The sequence below is a fragment of the Xiphophorus hellerii genome, chromosome 18 (assembly GCF_003331165.1).
Source record: "Xiphophorus hellerii strain 12219 chromosome 18, Xiphophorus_hellerii-4.1, whole genome shotgun sequence".
NCBI lineage: Eukaryota > Metazoa > Chordata > Actinopteri > Cyprinodontiformes > Poeciliidae > Xiphophorus > Xiphophorus hellerii.
Genome location: NC_045689.1, coordinates 2,186,493 through 2,211,290, shown reverse-complemented (window position 1 = coordinate 2,211,290; position 24,798 = coordinate 2,186,493). Strand labels below are relative to the sequence as shown.

The 24,798-nt window shown below is 46.5% G+C and overlaps 2 protein-coding genes across 5 annotated transcripts; both read left to right on the top strand.

Annotated features, from left to right (window-relative positions):
* The first annotated feature begins 97 nt into the window (after window positions 1-97).
* On the top strand, window positions 98-16,661 carry dgkd (diacylglycerol kinase delta). Of its 3 annotated transcripts, XM_032590928.1 has the most exons (32): window positions 98-266; window positions 3,119-3,229; window positions 3,323-3,403; window positions 4,050-4,175; window positions 6,089-6,193; window positions 6,268-6,400; window positions 6,666-6,772; window positions 6,878-7,003; window positions 7,094-7,196; window positions 7,288-7,450; window positions 7,535-7,643; window positions 8,098-8,237; window positions 8,318-8,402; window positions 8,533-8,627; window positions 8,717-8,816; window positions 9,424-9,727; window positions 9,900-10,061; window positions 10,140-10,268; window positions 10,342-10,417; window positions 10,487-10,597; window positions 11,463-11,559; window positions 11,639-11,746; window positions 11,889-12,002; window positions 12,094-12,228; window positions 12,334-12,482; window positions 12,553-12,658; window positions 12,763-12,855; window positions 13,251-13,370; window positions 13,455-13,572; window positions 13,692-13,822; window positions 14,166-14,265; window positions 14,356-16,661. In XM_032590928.1, exons 1-31 carry the CDS (start codon window positions 129-131, stop codon window positions 14,253-14,255), a joined length of 3,765 nt encoding a protein of 1,254 aa, XP_032446819.1. In that variant the 5' UTR covers window positions 98-128; the 3' UTR covers window positions 14,256-14,265; window positions 14,356-16,661. The 3 variants fall into 3 exon arrangements, with proteins under 3 accessions (XP_032446819.1, XP_032446820.1, XP_032446821.1); XM_032590929.1 differs by lacking the exon at window positions 4,050-4,175; XM_032590930.1 differs by lacking the exons at window positions 98-266; window positions 3,119-3,229; window positions 3,323-3,403 and having other exon boundaries at window positions 4,074-4,179.
* Window positions 16,662-17,548: 887 nt separating this feature from the next.
* On the top strand, window positions 17,549-24,510 carry LOC116707484 (coagulation factor IX). 2 transcript variants are annotated; one of them, XM_032544842.1, is made up of 12 exons: window positions 17,549-17,651; window positions 17,783-17,874; window positions 18,500-18,672; window positions 19,778-19,802; window positions 20,244-20,357; window positions 20,445-20,579; window positions 21,088-21,258; window positions 21,503-21,594; window positions 21,728-21,842; window positions 22,626-22,822; window positions 22,891-23,016; window positions 24,015-24,510. In XM_032544842.1, the coding sequence occupies exons 2-12, from the start codon at window positions 17,808-17,810 to the stop codon at window positions 24,255-24,257; spliced, it is 1,458 nt and encodes a 485-aa protein (XP_032400733.1). In that variant the 5' UTR covers window positions 17,549-17,651; window positions 17,783-17,807; the 3' UTR covers window positions 24,258-24,510. The 2 variants fall into 2 exon arrangements, with proteins under 2 accessions (XP_032400733.1, XP_032400732.1); XM_032544841.1 differs by lacking the exon at window positions 17,549-17,651 and having other exon boundaries at window positions 17,736-17,874.
* The last annotated feature ends 288 nt before the right edge of the window (window positions 24,511-24,798 follow it).

The following is a 24,798-nucleotide window of genomic DNA, read 5'->3' as shown; positions in this document are numbered from 1 at the left end:
GAAGAAGAAGAAGATTCGCCAGCGGGGGGCGGTATGCACCGTTCGCAGCCTCGCTGCTGTGCTGCCCACTGTTCGCCGCTAGGGGGAGCCGCTTCTCTGCTACTCATCGGGGGCCTGATAATGACAGGATGGCGGAGGCAGGGGGACCGGAGTCCACTGCGGCCCGGTGCCCGGACGAGTCCTCGGACAGCGAGCCCGAGCAGGAGCCCGGATCTCCGCAGAAACTTATCCGGAAAGTGTCGACGTCCGGTCAGATCCGCAGCAAGGTATGAAAGGGTCACAGCTGTGGGGTTTATAGCGGGGTATCACTGGTCATTCAGCGAGGTGGGCCCCGCAAAGCCCCGGGCTGCTCCGCTCTGGCCGTTGGAACACTGGGGCGCCAAACCCCCGGAGAAAAACTGTCACTTTTATACTAACAGCCCTGAAGAAGTTGTTTTGTAAACTTTTTTTAAATGAACATGATCACGCTATGGTAGCATAAAGACTGTTCTCTGATCCGTCGTAGAGCAGACTGTCACTGAGTTTATAAATATCTCTCTGCTACCGAAACTTTTGACACCTTCTACCCTCATCCGCTGCTCGTAGTATGCGGGGCTCAGTGAGCGGCCGCACTGCTACTGGAACCAGAATCTGGGCTTTTGGTTCATTTAATTGACGCCGAATTAAAGAGTATGGTTATTTTTGCCTCTTACGTCCAGTTTTATCCAGAGTCCGATATCAGAGAATAATTAAAATTTTCAATGAATATAGCCTCGACTGGAGATTGGTTTGATTGTTTATTTACCTAAACAGTTATCCAGAATCTTAGCTGATATTTGAGTTTTTATGAAGCCGTGTTAAAGAGTGTGTATATTTTTGTTCTCTAACCGCTTTTAGATCCGAGTTTGAACCTGTTTATGTTTTAAACATTTGTTAAAAAATTTTGCTGAAGATTTTAAATGGAGCTTGCTACCATTTCTCATTTCCGGAAGATAACGGAACTGGATCGCGGAACTAATGATGCCGAATTAAAGCTTGATTTTGTTTCTGTCATTCGATCTCCGTGAAATTCAATTTGTGGTCCCTTTTATTTTTATTTATTTATTTTGGAGATTAATCAAAATTTGATCCGAAGGATTTGAACTTGTGTTTGGGTTTATTCATGTAGAAAGCTAACGGAACCTTGGGATGCTTGCGAGTTTTAATAGTGCCGAATTAGAGTAAATGTGTTTCAGTGTAACTGCGTTAAAAATCACGTTAATGTTCATTTATTGAAGCTTCTGTAGAGATTCAAGTTTAAACGATACAGATTTTTGGTGGAATACGGTCCGTATTTTCTCCTTTCCTACAGAAGACCAAAATATTTGTGGATCAGAACCTGTTGAGGTTCACCGACTCCACCGGTAAATTATTTCACAGGAGTAAATAAATAACTCTATTTTGGTTCAGTTTAATTTTATTAACCTATAGCATTTATATAACAATATTTGCGGAATTAAGGCACAAATTATTAGGAATTTAAAATTATTCCCGAGAAACACTGACTAGAGAGAATATGGTTCCGTTCAGTAAAGCGGAGGCCTGGTTGACCTGGTTCTCCACCGTGCCCACCCGGGCAGTGGTGAGTTGTAAGGCGGGGTGGGAGCCTTCACAGCCTGGGCATTGTTCCTGCTGTTGGAACAGATGTTTATTCGACTTCGGTTCTGCTGAAAGAGGCGAATTGTCATGATAATCACTGATAAATGTGATGGATGCGCTAAAAATGCGAAAAATAAAACATTCTGAAACACCGAGCTACAGAAAATTGTATAAAATCAACTATCTTTAGTTTTCGCGGTAAATTAAAGTTTTTCTTAGACTTTTTGTTGTGACAATGTAACATAAATTATACGTTAATGTAAAAATAAACAAAAGAGTCATTTAAATGCAACTTTCTGCACCTGAAAACAGTGATCCAAATAGATAAGTTGATTATCAGATTGCTCTGTGAAGCTGTGAGTTCCTACGGCCCCTGAAGGCAGCAGTGACTGGGTTCAGGAGGCCTGACTGGAGTTCAGTTTCTATTTAAAGCTGCTTTCTTTTTGGTTGGAGTTAAACACATGGGGAATGAGTAATGTGGGAACAACAAGGAACGGCTTGGTGGTTTTATCCGCAGCACTCCTTCTGAATGTTCACATGTTCAAAGCGATCTGACCTTTAACCCTACAGGGAACCTTGTTTACCTCTTAAAACGGTTTAAGCCGACCTCCAGGTGAGTCCAGAGCTGTCCAGGCCTCAGGTGTAGTTGGTTTAACCCACTGACTTGTTCCATGTCACTGGCCTGAGGAACTCCATCCAATCATTCATCCATCATCCATCCATCCATCCATCCAATCATCCATCCATCCATCCATCCATCCAATCATCCATCCATCCATCCATCCATCCATCCAATCAATCATCCATCCATCCATCCATCCAATCATCCATCCATCCATCAATCATCCATCCATCCATCCAATCAATCATCCATCCATCCAATCATCCATCCATCCATCATCCATCCATCCATCATCCATCCATCCATCCATCCATCCATCCATCCATCCAATCAATCATCCATCCATCCATCATCCATCCATCCATCCATCCATCCATCCATCCATCATCCATCCATCCATCCATCCATCCATCCATCAATCATCCATCCATCATCCATCCATCCATCCATCCATCCATCATCCATCCATCCATCATCCATCCATCCATCAATCCATCCATCCATCCATCCATCCATCAATCATCCATCCATCCATCATCCATCCATCCATCCATCATCCATCCATCCTCATCCATCCATCCATCCATCCATCCATCCAATCCATCATCCATCCATCCATCCATCATCCATCCATCCATCCATCCATCATCCATCCATCCATCCATCCATCCATCCATCCATCCATCCATCCATACAATCATCCATCCTCAGTAATGTTCTTGGCTCAGCCACTGAACCTCTAACTGCTCTGTGAAGATTTACAGGTTTTTGTTGATGGTAAGGATCCAACCCCCTGGTAAATACTACTCTCTAAGAAGGAAGGCTGCTGAAAGTGATGATGATGATGATGATGATGATGCTCCGCCCCCTCTCTTCCAGACCGTCCTGAAGGAAGGAACGCTCTTGAAACAGACAAACTCCTTCCAGCGCTGGAAGAGACGATACTTCAAGCTACGAGGAAGGACTCTGTACTACGCTCAGACCAGCAAGGTGAGTGGTCAGGTCGGGATGAAGAGTGGGCGGAGCCTGAGTTTGATCATCTGATTGGTTGGGACTGATGAGCAGTGACGTGTCTCTCTGCAGTCGATCATCTTTGACGAGGTGGACCTGACCGACGCCAGCGTGGCCGAGTCCAGCACCAAGAACGTTAACAACAGCTTCACAGTGAGTCCAAACCCAATCCTTCCATCCTGAAAGTAGTCCCAGCAGGGGAAGGGACCTCTGAGCAGAGCTAACATTTTGTTTAATGCTTTAGTGTTTTTTACTAAATTTAAAAACATTTTATCTCACTTAGCTTCCCCTAAATTCTTTTTTTCAGATAAATTTTAAATGACTAATTTCGTGACAGTTTTGTAAACTTTCAGTTAAATAAAGTTTTGATACTTTTGGTTCTTGGCTGTTAAGAATTCTTCAAGTTAATGGACGTTTATATTCATGCTCTTATTTTGAAAGGGGTAGACTGTTGACAATAGTTCCATTTCCTCTCCTCAAATTCTTTATTTTTTTCCCCCAATAAATTTATTTAAAACAAAATAAAACAGACAGTAGAGACAGATATAAACACAGATAAATCCAAGAATCTCAGAAAACATTTAAATTATAATCAGAAATTTGTATTTATTTTTATTTTCCCTTTTTCTACATGTGTATTTTTGCTTGAAGTGATGTCACTTCCTGTTAATGAGGCTGCAGATGGTTAGCCACAGGGTTAGGCGGTGTGTGTGTTTGTGTGACTGATCATGTGGTGGAGTTTATTTATAGCCTGCAGGATGCATGTTCTCGTAAGCAGTGTGTGTGTGTGTGACGTCAGACAGGAAGTGGGCATGAGCTGTTTTTAGGGAGGTGGGAGGGGCGAGTGAAGGGAAAAACAGCAGGAGGATCAAAGAGCACCGAGTCTCAGACGGGATCCGGGTCCGGACGCTCAGGAGAACCTCGGGTCGGTAAGACAGCTGATTGGTCCGCCAGGTTCTGATCTGATCCGTTTGCTCAGCTTGTTTCTCTGTTCTGGTTCGCGATGATGATGGTGATGATGATGATGGTGATGATGATGATGATGATGATGATGGTCAGAATGGGATCATCAACCTTTAAAGCTCGGATGGGTCCGATTCTCCTGATCCAAGTCAGACCCGACAACAATCAGAGCCGACTGTTACCTGCAGGTCCACTGATACCCACCAGAACTCTGACTGGGTTTTCTGACTCGTTATGTCCAGAATTCTCATCCCAGCTGTTTGGAGAACATTTTACCCAGTTGGAAGGTTCTTTATCCAAACGGGTCGGTCGGGTTGGACGGCTCCTGAACTGTAAACAGGAATCTGAGACTCTGGGTTCCTCAGAGAGCATCAGATGGTTTAGAGGTTTGGGTCGATGTCTGGGCTGTCGGATCAGAACCAGAACCTCTGCAGCTGCGTTTTTATTTCAAATGTCTTTGTCGATATTCTGCGAATGTCGAAAAAATAACATTTTGTAATTGCAGTGCTTCCATTAAAGAAGAAACTAAGTTAAAATTATACATGAATGAGTTTGTCCAAGTCATTAAAAACACTTCCTGTCCGTCTTCATCTTGGTTGTTGTCATGTGACTCGTCTGATGCGATGAAAGTAACTCGACTGACCGACTCTTCCTACCGCAAAAACCTTTTTCAGAATTGACGTTTTTCCATTAACTTTATTTTTTGTAATTCCAATTTGCGCAGTTATGTGGTGAATGGAACTCAGTTAGTGATGATGAGATGTGAAGCAGAGATGGAGGTGAAGGTCCAGCATTCAGTCCGGGCTTTGGGCCAGAACCGGTCTCTGGCTCTGACAGCATTCTGTCCATGTTCAGGACTCAAATATTCCTAGAATTGTTGGAAAAATGTTCTGTTTTCGTACTCAAAGCTGGAGCTGACATCTGGTCACATTGACGCCAAAGATCCGTTTGACGGATCCCGCCTAACGGGCCAGAACAGAACTGGTCTCCAGTAAGGCTGAATGAGTGGCTGAACTGGGACGCCAGGAAACAGTGAGGAAGATCCAGGAGAGGAGCGGCTCTCCTCAGGCAGATGGTGGTCAGGGAGCTGGATCAGCAGATTCTCCTTTTACTGGGTCTATTTCTGTCGCCGTGGGAACAGAGGCTTCATTGTTGAACATCTGACAGGAAGTGGATGTCTACGTCACTCACCCCGCCCCCCCCCACACACACACACACATTCCTGCTGACTCAATTCCAGTGAAATAATCCAAATTAAACTGCCAGTTTGTCCGAACACTGAGACTGGATTCATTTAGTTTCTGTGGATAATCTGAGATGTTCTGATGGCAGAAGGTCAGAGTGTTTCTGAAGGTTCTGTGGAGCCGGTCAAGAGGTCCGAGTCATGAGGTTGATGCTTCCTGAAAGCTGTTAAAGCTGCTTCCTGAAAACAGGAAAACAACAAATTTACTGTTTCCCGCTTCCAGGACGGACTGCATGGAAAACCGAAACAGGATTTCCTCATAACAGTTTCACAACAAACTTTCAACAAGGTCCCATTGAGGTCTGATGTTCTTAATTAACTCCTAGTGAGGTTTGACCAGTTTCCTAACATAGACTTAAGGAGGTTCTTTACATACCAGTGTGCTCATAAGGATGGCCTGACGAGTCCTAGCTGGTCTTGGTGGTCTCTTAATGTGGTTTCGTTGAAGTCGTAATGAGGTCTTGTTGAGGTTCTACTGATGACTCGGTGAGATCTTATTAAAGTCTTAATGAGGTCCTGATAAGGCCTTAATAGAATCTGACCAGGCTTCATCTCAAACACAATCAGATTATCATTCTCCAGTTTGTATTCCAAACTCTGACCTGACCTTTGACCCTACACCTGTCCTCCAGGTGATCACCCCCTGCAGGCACCTCATTCTGTGTGCTGACAACAGGAAGGAGATGGAGGAGTGGATGGCGGCGCTGCGCAGCGTCCAGAACAGGCAGAACTATGAGGTCAGACTGGCTTCCTCACAGCAGACTGCAGCTGCGTCCCAGTTTGTGCTGCTCACCGTGTCTCTGTCTCCCAGTCCACCCAGTACAGCATGGACCACTTCAGTGGGATGCACAACTGGTACGCCTGTTCCCACGCCAGACCGACGTACTGTAACGTGTGCAGGGAGGCGCTGTCAGGGGTCACGTCCCACGGCCTGTCCTGTGAAGGTACGGACACACAACTACACAATAAACACACAACTACACAATAAACACATAACTACACACACCTGGATACACCTGGATACAGCTACACACTAAACACGACGACGCAATAAACGCAAAACCACCCAAAGCTAGACACAACTAGACAATAAATATACAACTTCACACCACTAAGCAGCTGTTCAGATTCACCCTGATGCATTCTAACTGTGCACGGGCGTGTGTGTGTGTGTGTGGGGGCGTGGGTGTGTGTGTGTGTGTGCTGCAGTGTGTAAGTTTAAGGCTCATAAGCGTTGCGCGGTCCGAGCCACAAACAACTGTAAGTGGACAACTCTGGCTTCAATCGGGAAGGACATCATTGAGGACGAGGACGGGGTGAGACACCAAGAGACACACGCCTGATTCCTCTGATGCATGTCGTCAATGCCTGTCCTCTCACCTGGTGTCCTCTCACCTGTCCTCTCTCACTCGTGTCTCCAGGTGTCGATGCCTCATCAGTGGTTGGAGGGGAACCTTCCTGTCTCCGCTAAGTGTAGCGTCTGCGATAAGACATGCGGCAGCGTCCTCCGGCTGCAGGACTGGAGGTGTCTCTGGTGTAAAGCCATGGTTAGACACACACCACACACAGCTACACACACACCTGATCAGGCGTGCTGCAGTTAGATGCACTGAGCCTCAGGTGTGCTTTGTCTGCAGGTGCACTCAGGCTGTAAGGAGCAGCTGTCGTCCAAGTGTCCTCTGGGTCAGTGCAAAGTATCCGTCATTCCTCCAACGGCGCTCAACAGCATCGATTCTGATGGTGAGGAATTGAGGAGTGCATCGCTGCCCTCCAGTGGTCTAATGTAGTTACTGCATGAATTAAACTGAAACGTCTGGTTGTCTGTCTCCAGGTTTCTGGAAGGCGTCCTGTCCTCCGTCCTGCACCAGTCCTCTGCTGGTTTTTGTCAACTCAAAAAGTGGAGACAATCAGGGCGTGAAGTTCCTGCGACGGTTCAAACAACTGCTGAACCCGGCGCAGGTGTTTGACCTGATGAACGGAGGACCTCACCTGGGGTGAGACACTGTCTGGCTCTCTCTCTAATAGCTTGTTTATCCAGGAAAATATGTAAGGAAACGATAAACCTGTTTCTCTGTCAGTCTGCGGCTGTTCCAGAAATTTGACACCTTCAGGATCCTGGTTTGTGGAGGAGACGGCAGCGTTGGCTGGGTTCTGTCTGAGATCGATGCTCTGACGCTGCACAAACAGGTACCAAATGTGAGGTTGTCATGGGAACAGAGCTGTCTCCCAAGGCTCCCATGTACTCAGGTGTACTGTATGTATTCTGTACGTTTTCTCTGACTACACTGTCGGCAGAAGGTTGAGACTGCCAAAATTTCTCATGACAAATTTCTTCATGTTCCTCAATGTTGAGAAAGTTGGGTGAATTGACCCGTTTCCTCTCCACCACAGCCTCCTCCACCCACCTGTTAATGTAAACCTAAGTGACCGTGTAACTGGTTGCGCCTACTGCCAACCTTATCGTCACGGTGTTGCGTACAAACATTGTTTCCTGCTGAGCAGACACCGACTACGCAGTCATAAAAATGAACCTTTCTGTCCGGCAGACTTCTGTTTTGAGTCCAAGTACGCCTGAGTGAGAGTCTTTAGGGTGTTTTGGTTTTCGGAGCGTAGCGACTCTAAGGAGGTTTTTCTGTTTCAGTGTCAGATGGGTGTTCTTCCTCTCGGAACCGGGAATGACCTGGCTCGGGTTCTGGGCTGGGGCTCAGCCTGTGATGACGACACGCAGCTACCTCAGATACTGGAGAAACTGGAGAGAGCCAGCACCAAGATGCTGGACAGGTGAGGGCTGTGATGTCAGACAGGTGTGTGCTGCATGCCAGGGGAGCCATTAACACTTGTTTGCCCTTCTTATTCTTCAGGTGGAGCATCATGGTGTATGAGACAAAGTTTCCACGGCAACACTCTGCCTCCACTGTCACGGAGGACTGCAGTGATGACTCGGAGGTAATGTGGCATCACTTCTTAATCTCCTCTAAGTCTTGCAGCGTTAGAATCACCTCTTAAAGAACGGACACCATGCGTCCTGAAGCAGGTTTTCTAGCAGGTTCTCTGACTAGTCGATCCTCTGATTCAGGTGCAGCAGATTCTGACCTACGAGGATTCTGTGGCTGCTCACCTGACGAAGATCCTGACCTCAGACCAGCACTCAGTCGTCATCTCCTCAGCCAAGTAGGGTCTTCTCTCCGCTGTAGTTCTTATAACCACCATCGGATCTCATGCAGTTCTATAACCGACTGTGTTTGTGTGTTTGGACCCAGAGTTCTCTGTGAGACCGTCAAGGACTTTGTGGCTCGTGTTGGTAAAGCTTATGAGAAGAATACAGAGAATTTGGAGGAGTCTGAGGCTATGGCCAAAAAGGTACTAAATCTAAAGCACCTTCTTCATTGTAAAGTCTTATTGTAGCTGGTAATGTTTGGTTTGGCTCCAGCCAACTTAAGTTTGTCTCCATTGGCAGTTTATTCCTCACCAGGAGCTGTAGTCGACCCTCTGATGTTTTAACTGCTGTACCTTTGTTCAGGCAGTTTCTCTGAAATTTCTCAATATCTCGGTTTTGTTCATTACGGGTTTCCCCATCCAGTTGTTGCATGTGCTTTTCTGCCACAACTGATTGGAAGCTTTGAACTTCAAGGTTTGACCAAGGAATCATCAATTTCCTGCTCTTTTTCTCTCCCACTGCTGTGGGCTCATTTTGGATTGGTTGAGATGTTGTTTGATGGACCAATCAATAAATACAGTCTGCTGGCATCAGATCACTTGTGAGCAGTACCGGGTTGGTTGGGCTTGTACCACCCTGAGGTGGTTTCAAAAACCTCTTAGGATCTGCAAATGGAGACAGATGTGGGCAGGGTGGACTGAGGAAGCACCGGTCTAATCCACGCCTCTGCTGACGGGGCTTTGGTTCGGTTCTGTCTCAGTCCTGTCTACGTCCGGTCGTGGTATTTAGGTTGTCGTGTTTGTGCTGCAGTGCGGCGTTCTGAAGGAGAAACTCGACTCGCTGCTGAAGACTCTGAACGAGGAGTCGCAGGCCTTGACGGTGCTCCCCCCGGCTCCTCCGCCGACCATCGCTGAGGAACAGGAGGAGCTGGAGGTGGTCAGTCTGGCTCCTCTCCTTCATCCTGCTCCTCCTCCTCCTCACCCTCCCTGTTCGCCACGGGCCACACCGCCACCTTCAGCAGCGGCCGCCATTTTTAAACCTCGGGAGCAGCTGATGTTGAGAGCCAACAGTCTGAAGAAGGCGATCCGACAAATTATTGAGCACACAGAGAAAGGTGAGTGGCTGAGTGTCTCCAGCTGGGAATTTGTCTAAGTGTTTTTTTCCAGGTGACTGAGGTGTGTGTCCAGCTGTGTGTCCAGGCGTGACCGATGTGAATCCAGGTGTGTCCACCTATCACCTGTCTGTTTCCAGGTGTGATTGATTGTGTTTGTCTGTTTTTGTTGCAGCTGTGGACGAGCAGAACGCTCAGACCCAGCAGCACGTCTTCTCTGTGGGTCGTTCTGAGCAGCAGGTGGGTCTGGTTGAAGAGGAGGAGGAGGAAGACGGGGAGGAGGACAAGTTGTCTCTGCAGTCGTCTTTCAGCTCCAAACAGCGCAGCAGCCGCAGACGTGAGGACGGGTAGCTGAGGACAGGTGAGGCTCGTTCTGGACAACCAGAGGCTCAGCTGTTTGTCTCTCTGCTCTCAGTCAGCAAGACGCCGTGTGAGAAACTGATCCATAAAGGCGGCCTGTTACCTGGGAGCTCCGCTTCACTTCCTGTCCATACAGGAAATAGAGACAACATGCCTATGCTGAACACAAAGATCTTGTATCCAGGTAAGATGCTCTCCCACCTGCTTCACCTGAATGAGTTCCTGTGAGGTTCTGGAGCTTTGTGTCTGTGTTTCAGGCACTTTGACCAGCAGCTCGGTCATCAGTCGGCTGCTGGTCAACGCCGACCCTTTCAGCTGCGACGCCGACAACATGTGAGGCCGCGACCGCACACGTTTACCTTCAGGCTGATCACGCGTGTAACAGCCGTGTTTCTGTTTCAGGGACTGCTACACGGAGAAGTGCGTCATGAACAACTACTTTGGTATCGGACTCGACGCTAAGATCACGCTAGACTTCAACAACAAGAGAGACGAGCATCCAGAGAAGTGCAGGTACAGCGTCTTCATGCATATGGATATAAAAACAAACCTTTTTCATTCAGAAAAATCTTTACCTTCATTACCTAAAAACAATTGTTCATTGAAAATTGTTGTATTTAAAGGAGACATGTTATGCAAAGTCCACTGTTTCAGCCCTCTACTGAAGTCTCTAGAAGTTCAGAAAAGGTGAATTTAGTCTCTCCCAGTGCTGGGTAGAAATCTTTATATTGTTCTTGGGTCACATTTTGCGGTTCGTTCCGATTTATTGTGTTTTGTTCTTAATGTCAGTATTTGGCTGTCGGCTAACCAATTTCACAAAGTTGCCATTTTTATTTCCCATGTCAATTTTGTAGTCCAAGTTCAAGGATGCTAAAGCTATAAGTGGATTACTTAATATAATCAATATAATATATATATATATATTATATAATATAATAATTAAACATATTAACTCAATTAACAATTCAGATTAGAGGAAGGAAAATGGAAAGAAATGAGGCTGATTCTGAAACATAAATTTAAAGTAAACATATGTAATATTTATGTATTAGTTTACGTAATATTATTCAAAACACACATTATGGTTCTGTCCTAAAGGAGCTAACAGCTAGCACACAGTTCTAAAATTAGCAAAAGGCATGATGCTACAGCTAGCAAAACATGGCCAGGATGTCACATCAACACATAACTTCATGTCTAAAATAAAGTTTGTTGTTATTTTAACGTTATTTGCAGTTTCGCTCTTAGCTGAGTCTGTTTGACCCTCAGTCAGACGAAACCTTTCGGTAAAACCGTTTAGATTTTGGAGCAGTTAGCTGAAGCTTGAAGCTGAAGCTCCCATGATATTTTCTTCATGCGTCTGATTCTGTCTCCTCAGGAGTCGCACAAAGAACTTGATGTGGTACGGAGTGTTGGGAACCAAAGAGCTGCTGCACAGAACCTACAAGAACCTGGAGCAGCGAGTCCTGCTGGAGGTCAGAACCGGCGCCGCAGTAAGCCGTGCGGCCGCGGCGAACGGCGCGTCACTCAGTGTGTCGTCTGTTTCTGCTGCAGTGTGACGGGCGGCCGATCCCCCTGCCCAGCCTGCAGGGCATCGCTGTGCTCAACATCCCCAGCTACGCCGGGGGAACCAACTTCTGGGGCGGGACCAAGGAGGACGATGTAAGAACTCTGTCCGTCTGATCCGTCTCTGCTCCGGTTCCCTGCTCTGGTTCTCACTATAAAAACAAACTGGGAGAACTGGAGCTTGAGGAGACCAGTGACTGGCTGACCAGTGATGTACCGGTGTCCGTTTGTCCCTCAGACCTTCGCGGCGCCGTCCTTCGACGATAAGATCCTGGAGGTGGTCGCCGTGTTCGGCAGCATGCAGATGGCCGTGTCAAGGGTCATCAACCTGCAGCACCACCGCATCGCCCAGGTACCGGTCCAACTGTCCTCCTGTCTGTCCAACTGTCTGCTGTCCCTCCATGTCCCTGTCCTGTGTGTCTCACGGTGTCTCCGCTCCTCAGTGTCGGACAGTGAAGATCACCATCCTGGGGGACGAGGGCGTCCCGGTCCAGGTGGACGGGGAGGCCTGGATCCAGCCTCCCGGCTACATTAAGATCATCCATAAGAACCGGACCCAGACCCTGACCAGAGACCGGGTGAGTCCCTCTGCTGGTCGTCTGTACCCTGGTTCTGGTCCTGGTTCTGGTTCTGGTTCTGGCCCAGGCCCGGCTGGGTTCTCAGAGCGTCTCTGTGTCCTGCAGGCGTTTGAGAGCACCCTGAAGTCCTGGGAGGACAAGCAGAAGTGTGAGTTTCCCCAGCCGTCCCTGCCGCCGCAGCCGGAGACGGTCTCTGAGGACGAGGCGCTGCTGGTCAGCGAGTTCGGTCAGGCTGCTGGAGCGCTCATCCACAGGTACGTCCTCCATGTCCTCCATGTCCTCCTGCGTTGGTCCGGACGCTGACGCCGTCTCTTCTGGTTCCAGTATCCGGGAGGTGGCCCAGTTCCACCACAGCATGGAGCAGGAGCTGGCCCATGCCGTCAACGCCAGCTCCAAGGCCATGGACGTGGTCTACGCCAAGAGCCCCGAGGTTTGTCCTCCACCATTCTGGAGACGTCTGTCAGCTGGACCGGAACATCTCTCCCATCCCGCCGGAGTTCTGGTGGACTGACCAGAATCTTCTGTGTGTTTCAGGCTCTCAGCTGCAGCTCTGTGGTCCACATGGTGAGCGACGTCAAAGCTCTGCTCAGCGAGACGGAACTGCTCCTGGCCGGGAAGATGTCCATGGTAGCCGATTCCTATCACTTGGTTCTGTTCTGGTTCTGTACTGCCAGAACTGAAATAAGGTCTGCCGGGTCTTAGGGAGAACCGGACCCTGCTGTCCAGGTTTTAGACTGTTGGATGGATGTTTGGACGCATCTTTAGACGTTTATGTCTGTACCATGAACGGGCATTTGGACGTGATGTTTGGACTTTGAACAGGTGGTAGCTGTTGGACTGCAGAGGTCCGGTTCCCTCTATGACCCGGTTGACGTTGTAGTAGTATCACCCAGAACTGATTTCTTTGTTCTGATGGCCTGGTTCTGGTTCTAGCAAAGCCAAAACTAGACTTTGACTCTGATTGTAGCTCCAGGTTCTGACCGTGGTTCTGTTGTTCTGACTGTGGTTCTGTGTCTGTGCAGCAGTTGGACCCGCCTCAGCAGGACCAGCTGAACGCCGCTTTGGGTTCTGTGGCCCAGGAGCTCCGCCGGCTGTCGGATGTCCCCTGGTTGTGTCCTGTCATCGACCCGTCGGACCAGGAGGTAAACCTCCTCCGTCTGCAAAACAGGTGACCGGGTTCTGTTTCAGTTTGGACCGACTCAGGATTTGGGTCTGTCTCTGTCCAGGGTCCTCTGGCGGACTTTTCCAAACGGAGTCAAAGTGGGAAATTTCGTCTTGTCTCAAAGTTCAAGAAGGACAAAAACAACAAGAACAAAGAGATGTGCGCCACCCTGTCCCTGCCAGGTGAGCTCAGAACCTGTCCAGTCTGTCCACAGGGTCCGGTACCACAGAACCACTGTATAAAGGTCTCTGTCTCTTTTTGGGTCTTCCTGTCTGTCTGAACCACTTTCTGGGTGTTTTAGTCCACCAGTGGGGAACCGAGGAGGTCGGGGCCTGGCTGGACTTCCTCTGTCTGTCTGAGTATAAGGACATATTTAGTGGACACGATGTCCGAGGAGCCGAGCTGATCCACCTGGAGAGGAGAGACCTGAAGGTGAGGACACAGAGGGACACAGAGGGACAGAGAGACACAGAGAGACACAGATGAGACTCTAGATTTATGTTTCTATGTTGGACGGCTGGTTGGACATTGGATGGATGTTGGTTGGATGTTTGGACGGATGTTTGGTCGGTTGTTGGATGGATGTTTGGACATTGGTTGGATGTTGGACGGTTGCTGGATGTCGGACAGCTGGTTGGACATTGGATGGATCTTGGATGGATGTTGGTTGGATGTTTGGTTGGATGTTGGTCGGATGTTGGACATGTCCCAGGACGCATGTGGGACGGTCTGAAGGTCCGTTGGGTCTCAGTCCGTCCCTGCCGTCCGTCTCCAGGACCTTGGGGTGACCAAGGTTGGACACATGAAGCGGATCCTGCAGGGCGTCAAGGAGCTGACGAGGAGCAGCAGCGCCAGCGAGGCCTAACCGCCTGCAGGTCGGTTCTGAAGGTCCATTTGGACCCGATGTCCTTCGCTCCGGTTCTAGTCCCACTTCGGTGTAACTGGGTTCTTGTTGTGTTGCTTAGGAACCGCTGTCCGCTGTCCTCCTCCCTCTGCTGCCTTTCTCCACCCGTCCAGCCAGAAACCACCGGACCCGACCGGGACCAGAACCGGCCCTCAGAAACACCGGGCAGAACCTTTTACAGGAACCTCCCGGTTCCGACCCGGAGAAAGAACCAATCAGCTGATCCATGAGTGCCTTCCCTCTCCAACCAGAACCAAGGGGGTCCAATCAAAGAATCCGAACCAGAACCATCAGATGGGTCCAGATCAGAACCAGGACCATCTCAGACTCTCTGAACGTTTCAACGGGCCTCTCCTTGGAGGCGACACCAGGTTCTGATAAGTCGGAACCAACTGGACCTCAGGTCCGGTTGCGGCAATGCATTTGGATCATGACACCTTCAGATACTGATCAGAACCGGATCTCCTTTACTCCAAATAGAACCACAGACTGGTTCTGAGTTCTGTTGATAGTGAGATTCCTCTCAGACTGGATCAGAACTCTGACCGGGTTCTGGTAGAACCAGAACAGCAAGGTCCGGCAGCAGCTCTGTGAGCTGGATTCTGGGTCGGAGTGATCCAGAACCGAACCACTGACCTATTAGGTGAATATGGTGAGCCATATGGTTTGGGTTTTTTTAACAACAGAACCTCCTCGGGTTTGACATTTTGGACCAGAACCTAGCAGAACCCTTTAAAGAAAATCAAACCTTTAATGTCCCAAACACCCGGACCAGAACCAGAACCAGAAAACTATGGCTATGGTTCTGGATGGACTAAACCAGTTTACAGGATTCACATCACATGTGGTTCTGATGAAACCCGGTCAGAACCCGATCCAACATTTCAGCCTCATCAACGGTTTTGGGTCCAAAATGTTTTATTTTGAAACTACAACGATCCATCAGATTGAAACAGAACCCTAATGGGTTTGGAATAGTTCAGAACTGCCCTGCTGAATCTGATTGGTCAGATTCCAGGAAGCCCCGCCCCCTGGATTCCTGCAGTGCACCAGCAGGGGGCGACCAATCACAGACTGAACCTTTCTGATCAATCTGGTGGAGATTCAAAGAGTTTACCTGAACATTTATTGACGGGTGCCTTAAAGACGCGGCGGCCGGTCAGAGGTCAACCGGTCAGAGGTTAACCGGTCAGAGGTCAACCGGCTGATCTCAGATCAGGCCGCGGTTTGTTTGTTCTTTTCTTTCTCCAGCTTCATTTTTCTACTGATCTTTATCGTTCTACAGTTGATATGTTCAGATTCTAGATTAGGATTTTTCCAAATCTTGTTCCAGATGTTTGTTTGGTTCCAGTTTTAATCTGGACCCAGACGTTTCCAGAACCCGCTCCAGATTCCCCACAGTCTGGACTCAATCCAGATTCCCATGTTTTCATTGTCCAGATGTTTCAGTCTGGTTCCAGATGTTTCCACATCTTCATCCGAGCTTTTCTGGACCCGGACATATCGGATCTGTGAGGTTCTGGAACAGATTGTTCTGTTTCTGCTTCCTAATATTCCAGAGTTTGGATCAGATTACAGATGGTTAACATCTGGATCCAGATTCATAAACATCTAGATCCATTTGTTTTACAGTCTGGGTCCAGATGTTTCTGAGTTTTGATCTTTGAGTTCTGTTTTAAATGCTTCAAATTCTGGATTCGGAAGTGTCTGGACCTGGATCCAGATTCATACAGGTTTACATCCACGCGTTTTTGGTCCTGGATTCTAATACTTTAGATCTCTCTCCACCTCTGGATCCAGATGTTTCTGAGCTTCAGATGTATTTTCATAACAAACTGTTGACCCAGATATTTTCATGTCTGCATTTAGATTTTCCAGATGTTTCTGAGTCCTGTTACACATATTTCGCGGTCCAGATGTTTCAGATTCTGGGTCCTGATATCCAGATTCTTCAGGTGTTTCATGTTACAATGTGTCACATTCTAGACCCAGAATTTCTTAGTCCTGGCACAGAAGTTTCAGTCTGGATCCAGATGTTTCAGATTACTTGATGTTTGTGCCTCACTCCCTGAATTTAAGAGTTTAAATCTCCAGATTTTTTTCCAGATTCTGGATCCAGATGTGTGTTTTAACCTCTGGATCCAGACCCAGAGTCGTCCTGATCCAGATGTGTCCTCTGCTCCTCCTCCTCCTCCTCAGTGCCTTGCTCCAGGGCGCGGTGCAGTGCCGGTCTCATCCCGCCTGTATTTATTGTGTAATTTATAAACCGTGACACTGTTCCGGCGGTAGGAGCGCCCCCTGCTGGGCCGTCGCTGTAGATACACAGAAACCTGTGGAAGATAAATAAACTTCATGTCTCCTCTGAAACTCTGCGGTTTTTCTTTATAGCTTCTCTGAGTTCAACTTCAGGATTCACACAAAGAACATTTATGAATAAAATATATTATTTTAGTGATTATTTATCACAAAAGATGCATCTGCAGCTAAAAAGTCCTTCTGTAACAAAACATCCTAAACTTTTCATCTTTTTCTAGATTCTTTTTGTCTTTTCAGCAACAATTTAAAAAAAAAAGTTTATTAAAAAATCCATGTATTTATCTGAGTTTGTTGTCAACTGGATGTTTGTTTTTCCTTTTACTGATAAATTCAATTCAAAGCAGAACCTGGATGAATACTTTGGTTGTACCTCAAATTTTCCATGGTAAGATGTTAAGTTGTCTCTTATTTTGAAAGGCCACCCATCAGTGGAATTGTTTTTAAATGTGAATCTGCATCAAAATGCCTGACCTGGCAGAACCACATGAAGCCATTTTTGGATTGTGATCAAGTCAAGGGCCGCCCAAAATCATTCTGGGAGCCACGAATGGCCCCCGGACCGCACTTTGGAGAAACCTGATCTAATTAATTATTTAAACTTAAACCCGTTCCGAAGAGTCTGAAACCAGTTTAAGTCGGGATGAAAACCCTTTTCAAACTGGTTTCAGGCTTTCTGATTGGTCGGGTCGGAACCAAAGCTGCTCATTTGTTTCTCAAAATCAGCAAAAAAAAATAAAAACAAATGGAATTAGGGATTATATTTTATGCGAGATGTCAAGGCAGAGTCCCAGTTTCCGACGGTAAGTGAATGCATCCTGATGTAGAGTTTTAGTTTGGAGAAACTGGTTCTGAGATGAGGAACCTGCCAGGTTGGGATGTTGGAAACTCTGGGGTTGAAATCACGGTGGGCTAAGTTTTCCCTGCAGCTTGTCTTGCAGGATGTTGGTTTTCCACACCAATAACAAACCGAGCTGCTGCTCCCACTGAATGAACAATCACTCTTCTTTCTCAGAAGGTGACCTCTGACCTCCTGCTGTACAGGTGAGTGATGAAAACCAAACATTTTGCCAGAATTCTTGGTCTTTTCTCCCTCGTTGTTCGCGGTTCTGCTGCGAGTCAATATTTGAACTGTGGTTAAAAGTCGATCGATGAGCTGGACCTTCATTTCGCAGGTGGACTGACGCTCCGGAGGCAGACATGTTGTCGTTCATGACGGTGAATCTGGGCTTCCTGCTGAGCTGCTCCACGCTGATCCAATGTTCAGGTGAGACCCGGATCCACCGGATCTTTATCCAGATGTAGAGAACCGGGAGATCGACACCTTCTCCTGACGCTGTGGAGTCTTTAAAATGAGATTCAGGCTGATGGCCATCAATACGGTTTAATAATTAAACAAGCAGCAGTCAGAGTGCAGCGGTGATGGCGTATTATGGACATCGTACATAGAAAAAAGGAGCAAATGTCCACTAAAAAAAAATTCTAGAAAATAGGGAATTTCTGAACTCCAAAAGTCAAAACCTTGTGGGGAAAAACTCAGAAATTGTGAGATTAATTTTCTGAGCTTTGAAAACTGAAAATATTTGACTTTTGAAATTCAAAATTAGAAAACTTCCAAAAGTAAAGAAAATTCAAGATATTTTTTCTTGAAAATTTCTGAGATGTATCTCAAAATCTTTTGTTTTTTTTCCCCAAATTTCTTTTTACTTTTCAAACTCAAAAAATTCCAAAACATTTTCTAAAAAATTTGAGATTAATCAAAAATGTTCAGATTTTTCTCCAGTAAATTTTTGACTTTCTCAAATTTACTCCTAATTTTTTCTGTCTACAATGGCCCTAATATGCCATCTTAGGTCAGGCGATGTCTGAGTAAAGTTTAATTTACTCCTCAGTCTTCATCGACCAGCCGACGGCTGTGCAGGTGCTGCAGTCCTCCACTAGGTGGCGCCGTGCCAACTCCTTCATCCTGGAGGAGATGCTGCCAGGAAACCTGGAGAGGGAGTGTTACGAAGAGCGCTGCTCCAGAGAGGAGGCCGCCGAGATCTTCCAGACCCACGAAACCACAGTACAACCCACTCTGGGGCCACACCGGGGGCCAGGGGCCTAATTAAGGGACAGGGGGCCACGCTGGAGGCCAGGGGCCACATTAAGGGACAGGGGGCCACACCGGGGGCCAGGGCCACATTAAGGGACAGGGGGCCACACCGGGGGCCAGGGGCCACATTAAGGGACAGGGGGCCACGCTGGAGGCCAGGGGCCACATTAAGGGACAGGGGGCCACACCGGGGGCCAGGGGCCACATTAAGGGACAGGGGGCCACACCGGGGGCCAGGGGCCACATTAAGGGACAGGGGGCCACACTGGGGGCCACATTCAGTGATGAGGTTTATCTTCCTGGGACAACATGGTGGGTCCGGTTGCCCTCCAGTGTCAGTGGCAGATTTGTTCTACAAATAATGGGAATAATTAGATTCCTCTGGTGCAGTTCACTTTATTACATTAATATTTGGAGAAATTGGTTAATATGTAAATTTGCACAGTAAAAAATTAACAGAAATAATTTGGGTCATTTAGCCATAAGAGAAAAAACTGTGGTTAATTTTTCAAATCATATTTTCATGCCTCGGGATTCCCCCGGAAGAGCTGGAAGAAGAGGCCGGGGAGGGAAGCCTGGGCCTCCCTTCTGAAGCTGCTACCCCGCGACCCGACCCCGGATAAGAGGAAGAAGATGGATGGATGGATGGATGGATGGATGGATATTTTCACCATGTTTTTTGTTTGTCACACTTTCAAACTGAATATTCAGTCAGCAACCTCATTTTGTCTCATTAGCAAGACAAAAAATTGTCTTAAAGCTAAATATTTAGTTAGATTAATATTTAGCTCGTCTCAAATACGTCACTCTGAGCTCAAAACTAAATACATAAGTATTTAGTTTTTTTAGTTTTGAAAATTGTTAATACAACATTTATCCACACTTTGGCAGTATTTCAGATAATTAAAACTACAAAACTAAATACTTAAGTACTTAGTTTGCTAACTAAGTATTAAGTTTGAAAATGTAAGATTTGTAGATGATGAAATATGTCTTTGAAAATGAACCTGGATTGTTTCTCCTCGTCGTCGAGTCGTCTTTGCTGCAGATATTAACTCTAAACTCTCATCCACAGATGGAGTTCTGGTACAGATACCAACGTGAGTAAAACTGTTGTTCATTTACCTAACAACACTCTTTGGTTACCTAGCAACAACCTGTTGAGTAACTTGCGCGGTGGGTCATAACTGCAGAGAGAAAACTGTGGATAAACAGTTATCTACACTGGCAGTATTTCAGATAATTTAAAGCACAACAACATAATAAAGTATTGATATTGACTAATATGATTGATTGGTGATTTGTTTTCCTGCCGTATCGTTCAGCCTTAGTTATGCATATCAGAATTATGTTGCAACATGTTTTGATTTTCTTGCTGAATTTAGAGCTGAATGAGAAATTTACCTGAACACAGGTAAATTGGTATGTATAGTAATTATCTGGTGACATCATTAACTGATGACATCACTGCCAGGTGACATCACTGCCTGATGACATCACTGCCAGGTGACGGGTCCACCTGTGTTTTCTCTGTTTTGCAGATCTGAACCCGTGCCGAACCAACCCCTGCCTTAACGGGGGAATCTGCAGTCAGGACCGGCAGGAGTTTCTGTGTCTGTGTCCTCCCAGGTTCCGCGGGAAAACCTGCGACTCAGGTGAGAAACGAGCTGCGACTCGGATAAACACCTGTCGGCCATGAGGTCTCACAACACACCTGCTACCTGTGTCTGTGCCGTGTCTAGAGGTGTTGGAGTGTCGCTATGGGAACGGTGGCTGCCTGCAGTATTGCCAAGACCTGCCAGAGGGCGCTGGAGTTCAGTGTGGCTGTGCTGACGGATTTAAACTGGAGGCTGATGAAAAGAGCTGCACACCAACAGGTAACACACTACGTATACCTGGTCTAATCTGGTCTAATCTGAAATAAACCTGGTATAATCTGAAATAAATTTGGTCTAATCTGGTCTAATCTGAAATAAATTTGGTCTAATCTGGTCTAATCTGAAATAAACCTGGTATAATCTGAAATAAATTTGGTCTAATCTGGTCTAATCTGAAATAAATTTGGTTTAATCTGGTCTAATCTGAAATAAATTTGGTCTAATCTGGTCTAATCTGAAATAAATTTGGTCTAATCTGGTCTAATCTGAAATAAACCTGGTCTAATCTGAAATAAATTTGGTCTAATCTGATCTAATCTGAAATAAACTTGGTCTAATCTGGTGTAATCTGAAATAAACCTGGTCTAATCTGAGACAGATTTGATGTCAGTCTCACCTGTCTGACAGGTCGTTGTCCTGTGTTGCACTAATTTACCTGTCTAATCTGTAATTCCAGCAGATTTTCCTGAGGTGAAATTCTCCATAACTGCTTTATTCTCCCATCCAGTGGAGTTTCCCTGCGGCCGCCAGCAGATGGCAGCGTTGCACTACGGTCGCTCCCTGTTGGATCTCCTGGATGACGCCAACGTTACCATGGCAACGGACCAGAACGGCACCAACAGCGAAGTCCATGAACACAACTCAACAGAACCGTCAGAGGCAACAAACTCAACGTCAGGTTGGTCAACGTCAGGTTGGTCAACTTCAGGTTGGTCAACTTCAGGTTGGTCAACTTCAGCTATTACAGCTGAAACTATCAGACCTGAACCTGCAGAGACATAAAGACGGTTACAAAGACGGCCTTCTGTCACCTGAAGAACATTTATAATGTTTCTTTGAACTGCCTTGTTGCTTAAATGTGCCATACAAATAAACTTGATTCATTTATTGATTGATTAATTGATTGATTGATTGATTGACAGGTGGGTACCAGACGGAGGGACAAATGGAGGAGAATATTTCGACTCGTATTGTGGGAGGAAACCTGGAGAGTCGAGGAGGAAGTCCCTGGCAGGTTAGTCTTCTATTGATGGTTCTGTTCAGATTCTGATTGGTTCTGTATGGATCTGTCAAAGTTCTGATTGGTTCTGTGTGGATCTGTTCAGATTCTGTTGAGGTTCTGATTGATTCCGACCGGTTCTGTCCAGGTTCTGGTCCACAGGTCGGACGGGTCCGGGTTCTGTGGAGGAACCCTGGTTTCGGAGCGTTGGGTTGTTTCTGCAGCTCACTGCTTTGAGGACTCAGCGGACCACGTCACTGTAGGTGAGAATGGAGCTTTATTTTGAAAAACCTCGCTAACTGGTTCCTGTTCCTGCTGGACCAGAACAAAACGATGGGAACCATCAGCCGGTCCTGATTGGTCTCTGTACTGATTGGCTGGTTTAATGTCCGATTTATTGCTTTGATTTAGTTTTTGAGTGTTTTAAGGTCACGCTACAGACTATCAATCAAATTTAAGTCTGGGATTTGACTAGGCCACTCTGAAACTTGATTTTACTCTTCTGAGCTAGAGGTAGATTTGATGTTAGTCTTTGATGGTTGAAGTTTCTCCTTTAGGAATTTTTGCTAGAAAGTATAAACTATGAGAAAATGTTATTGAAGTCCGCGCGCACACGGGATTGATTGACAGCGCTTAGCCCCGCCTCCTGGCTCTGATTGGTTGTTTGCAGTTAGCACTGGGAGAAGGCAGAGGAGATCGATTGTTTTTCACAGATTATTCATCTCATACTGCCACAACATGATGACAGATTCAACAAATATATAAAAAATATTTTTTATAGAATTTACATTCATTGTTTCTTTTTCAAGCGGAACCTGGTGAGACGGCGGCTCCATTTACAGGAATAAAACATTTACATCCAACCAGACAAACAGATTTGTTAAGCTTAAAAGCGTCAAAGCATAAAATCATAAGAAACATCTAATAAAATTAAAACTATGAAAAGCAACAGCAGTCATGATTCTGCTCAAAAGGTCTGTTTTCTTTTTCTCATCTTCCTTCGTCTCACAATTATTTATTCATTTGTTTGTTTTTTTGTTTTTTAGGTGACTACGATAAAAAACGTCCTGATCCAGACGAGCAGAAGATAAAGATCCAGCAGATCGTCGCTCATCCTCATTTCCACTCCTACACCTTCGACAGCGACATCGCCCTGCTCTACCTGGCCCGGCCGGCTCTCAGGGGCCCCACTGCGGTCCCCGCCTGCCTGCCGGACCCTCACCTGTCCAGATACCTGCTGAGGGTAACCCGGTTCCGGCCGTGAGTCCGGCCGATGCATGTTTCGGGTTCTGACCGCCTGTCTGTGTTCAGGAAGACACCCGGGGCGTGGTGACGGGGTGGGGCGCCACGCAGTACCTGGGCAGCTCCTCCCGCTTCCTGAGGAAGGTGACCCTGCCGGTGGTCAGCTACCAGGCCTGCTCTGCCTCCACCGAACAGGTGAGCTGATCGCCACCTGCAGGGGGCGGCGCTGAGCTCCAGTCAGAGCGCTAACCAGGTTTCATTCTGCAGAATGTTATAGATTTCACTTTAGTTTACTTTGGACAAAACTCAGAAACATAATTCAACTCAGGAAAACTCTGATTTTTGTCAATTAAAATGAAAAATAAGAAGAACTTATAAACTTTTTTTTAGATGTTTATTTCTATCTGAGCTTTTCTTAAAACTACAACAGGTAACCGATGTAAAAAAAAAAAAATCCATATCTGTTAAAACTGTCACCATGTTGTGACAGTTTGTTACGACACGTTGACAACATTTTCACTAGACTGTGAAAAGGTCAGTTTCCTCTACCTCCTACCTGAACGGTTCCTGCAGTCTGAAGAAATGCACCAAGATCAACCAATCAGAGCCAGGAGGAGGGGCTTAGCGCTGTCAATCAATGAACACGCTGCTAAATGTGCTAATGGCGGAGAAATAACTTGCGTTTCCTAGAGAACAGCTCATCTCCCATCGTCAGTGGCCATGCTAACTAGCCTAGCATTCATTACAAGGAGAAGCTGTAGCGGAGAGATAGGAGGGGAGAGCTGCACAAACCCAGGCCTGATCGACAGCACGAAAACCCGCCTCCTGACTCTGATTGGTTGATTCTAGATACTACTGGGAGAAGGCGGAGGAGATTGATTTTTTCTTTCATATCAAACTGTCACAACATGGTGACAGATTCAACAAACGTAAAAAATGTATTTTTTATCAACATTAATTCCTTTTAAGTTTCAAAACCAAACATGTAAAAGGCTGTGGGTGGCAGCAGGTGGTCTGGTTCTTGATCGCACTTCCAACTTGATTGTTTGGAAAATATGGACAAAGTTCAAGTTCAACGAGTGTTAAAATTTTTTATCAAAGGTTTTTACATCATTATTGTAGCTTTTTGTGATTTTAAAACCCTGATGTTTCAGTCCAGATGAACCCTCCTCTCCTCTCTGTCCGTCCTGCAGGTGATCACAGACAACATGTTCTGTGCAGGTTACCTGGAGACCAACATGGACGCCTGCAGCGGAGACAGCGGCGGGCCGTTCGTGGTCCACTACCGAGGAACCTGGTACCTGACCGGGATCGTCAGCTGGGGGGAGAAATGCGCCGCGCGGGGGAAGTACGGCGTTTACACCAGGCTGGGAAACTTCCTGGGCTGGATCAGAGACACCATGCAGAGGGTGGAGCGGAACCAGACTCTGAGCTGATGAGGCTTTAACTGGACCGCACCGGGACCACCATCATCATCATCAAACCTCAGCGGACCTAAAAGAACCAAATCATCCTTTTCTATCAGAGACAGAAAGTTTGTCAGCTTAAACTCAATGTTTTTTTTAATAACAGTTTTTATTTGTTTTTTGTGCAAATAGTTCCAACATTTATTGGAGATGCAACAAAAAGCTGAAGGATTGTTTAAGTTCTCCGTCCTGCAGGCAGCAGGATGTGCAGGTTTAATAATCCAGAGCTGCTCTCAGTTCAAACTGAGGCTGAATGAAGCAGGCAGGTCACATCAGTTCGTCCTGTTTGGAATTATGGGATGTTTTCATAAAGGCTTAATGAATTCATCTGATGTTGCTTTTAATAAACAGATTTTTACAGAAATCCTCATTTCCTCTGATTCAAACGGTGAAGAACCAGCATCGACCAAATCTGATTAGTTTTCTGCTCTATTGTGAGTTCGAGTTGAAAATTTAATTTAAAAAAAAAAAAACTATTTTCTTTTAAAAACTTCACATCAGCGGTTAGTGG

Coding starts and splice junctions, on each gene's coding strand:
- dgkd (XM_032590928.1), top strand. CDS start 129: ATGGCGGAGGCAGGGGGACCGGAGTCCACTGCGGCCCGGTGCCCGGAC. Junction 11,747..11,888: donor GCGGGACCAAGGAGGACGAT/GTAAGAACTCTG, acceptor TTTGTCCCTCAG/ACCTTCGCGGCGCCGTCCTT. Junction 13,823..14,165: donor TGGAGAGGAGAGACCTGAAG/GTGAGGACACAG, acceptor GTCCGTCTCCAG/GACCTTGGGGTGACCAAGGT.
- LOC116707484 (XM_032544842.1), top strand. CDS start 17,808: ATGTTGTCGTTCATGACGGTGAATCTGGGCTTCCTGCTGAGCTGCTCC. Junction 21,843..22,625: donor AGCGGACCACGTCACTGTAG/GTGAGAATGGAG, acceptor TTTGTTTTTTAG/GTGACTACGATAAAAAACGT. Junction 22,823..22,890: donor TGTCCAGATACCTGCTGAGG/GTAACCCGGTTC, acceptor GTCTGTGTTCAG/GAAGACACCCGGGGCGTGGT.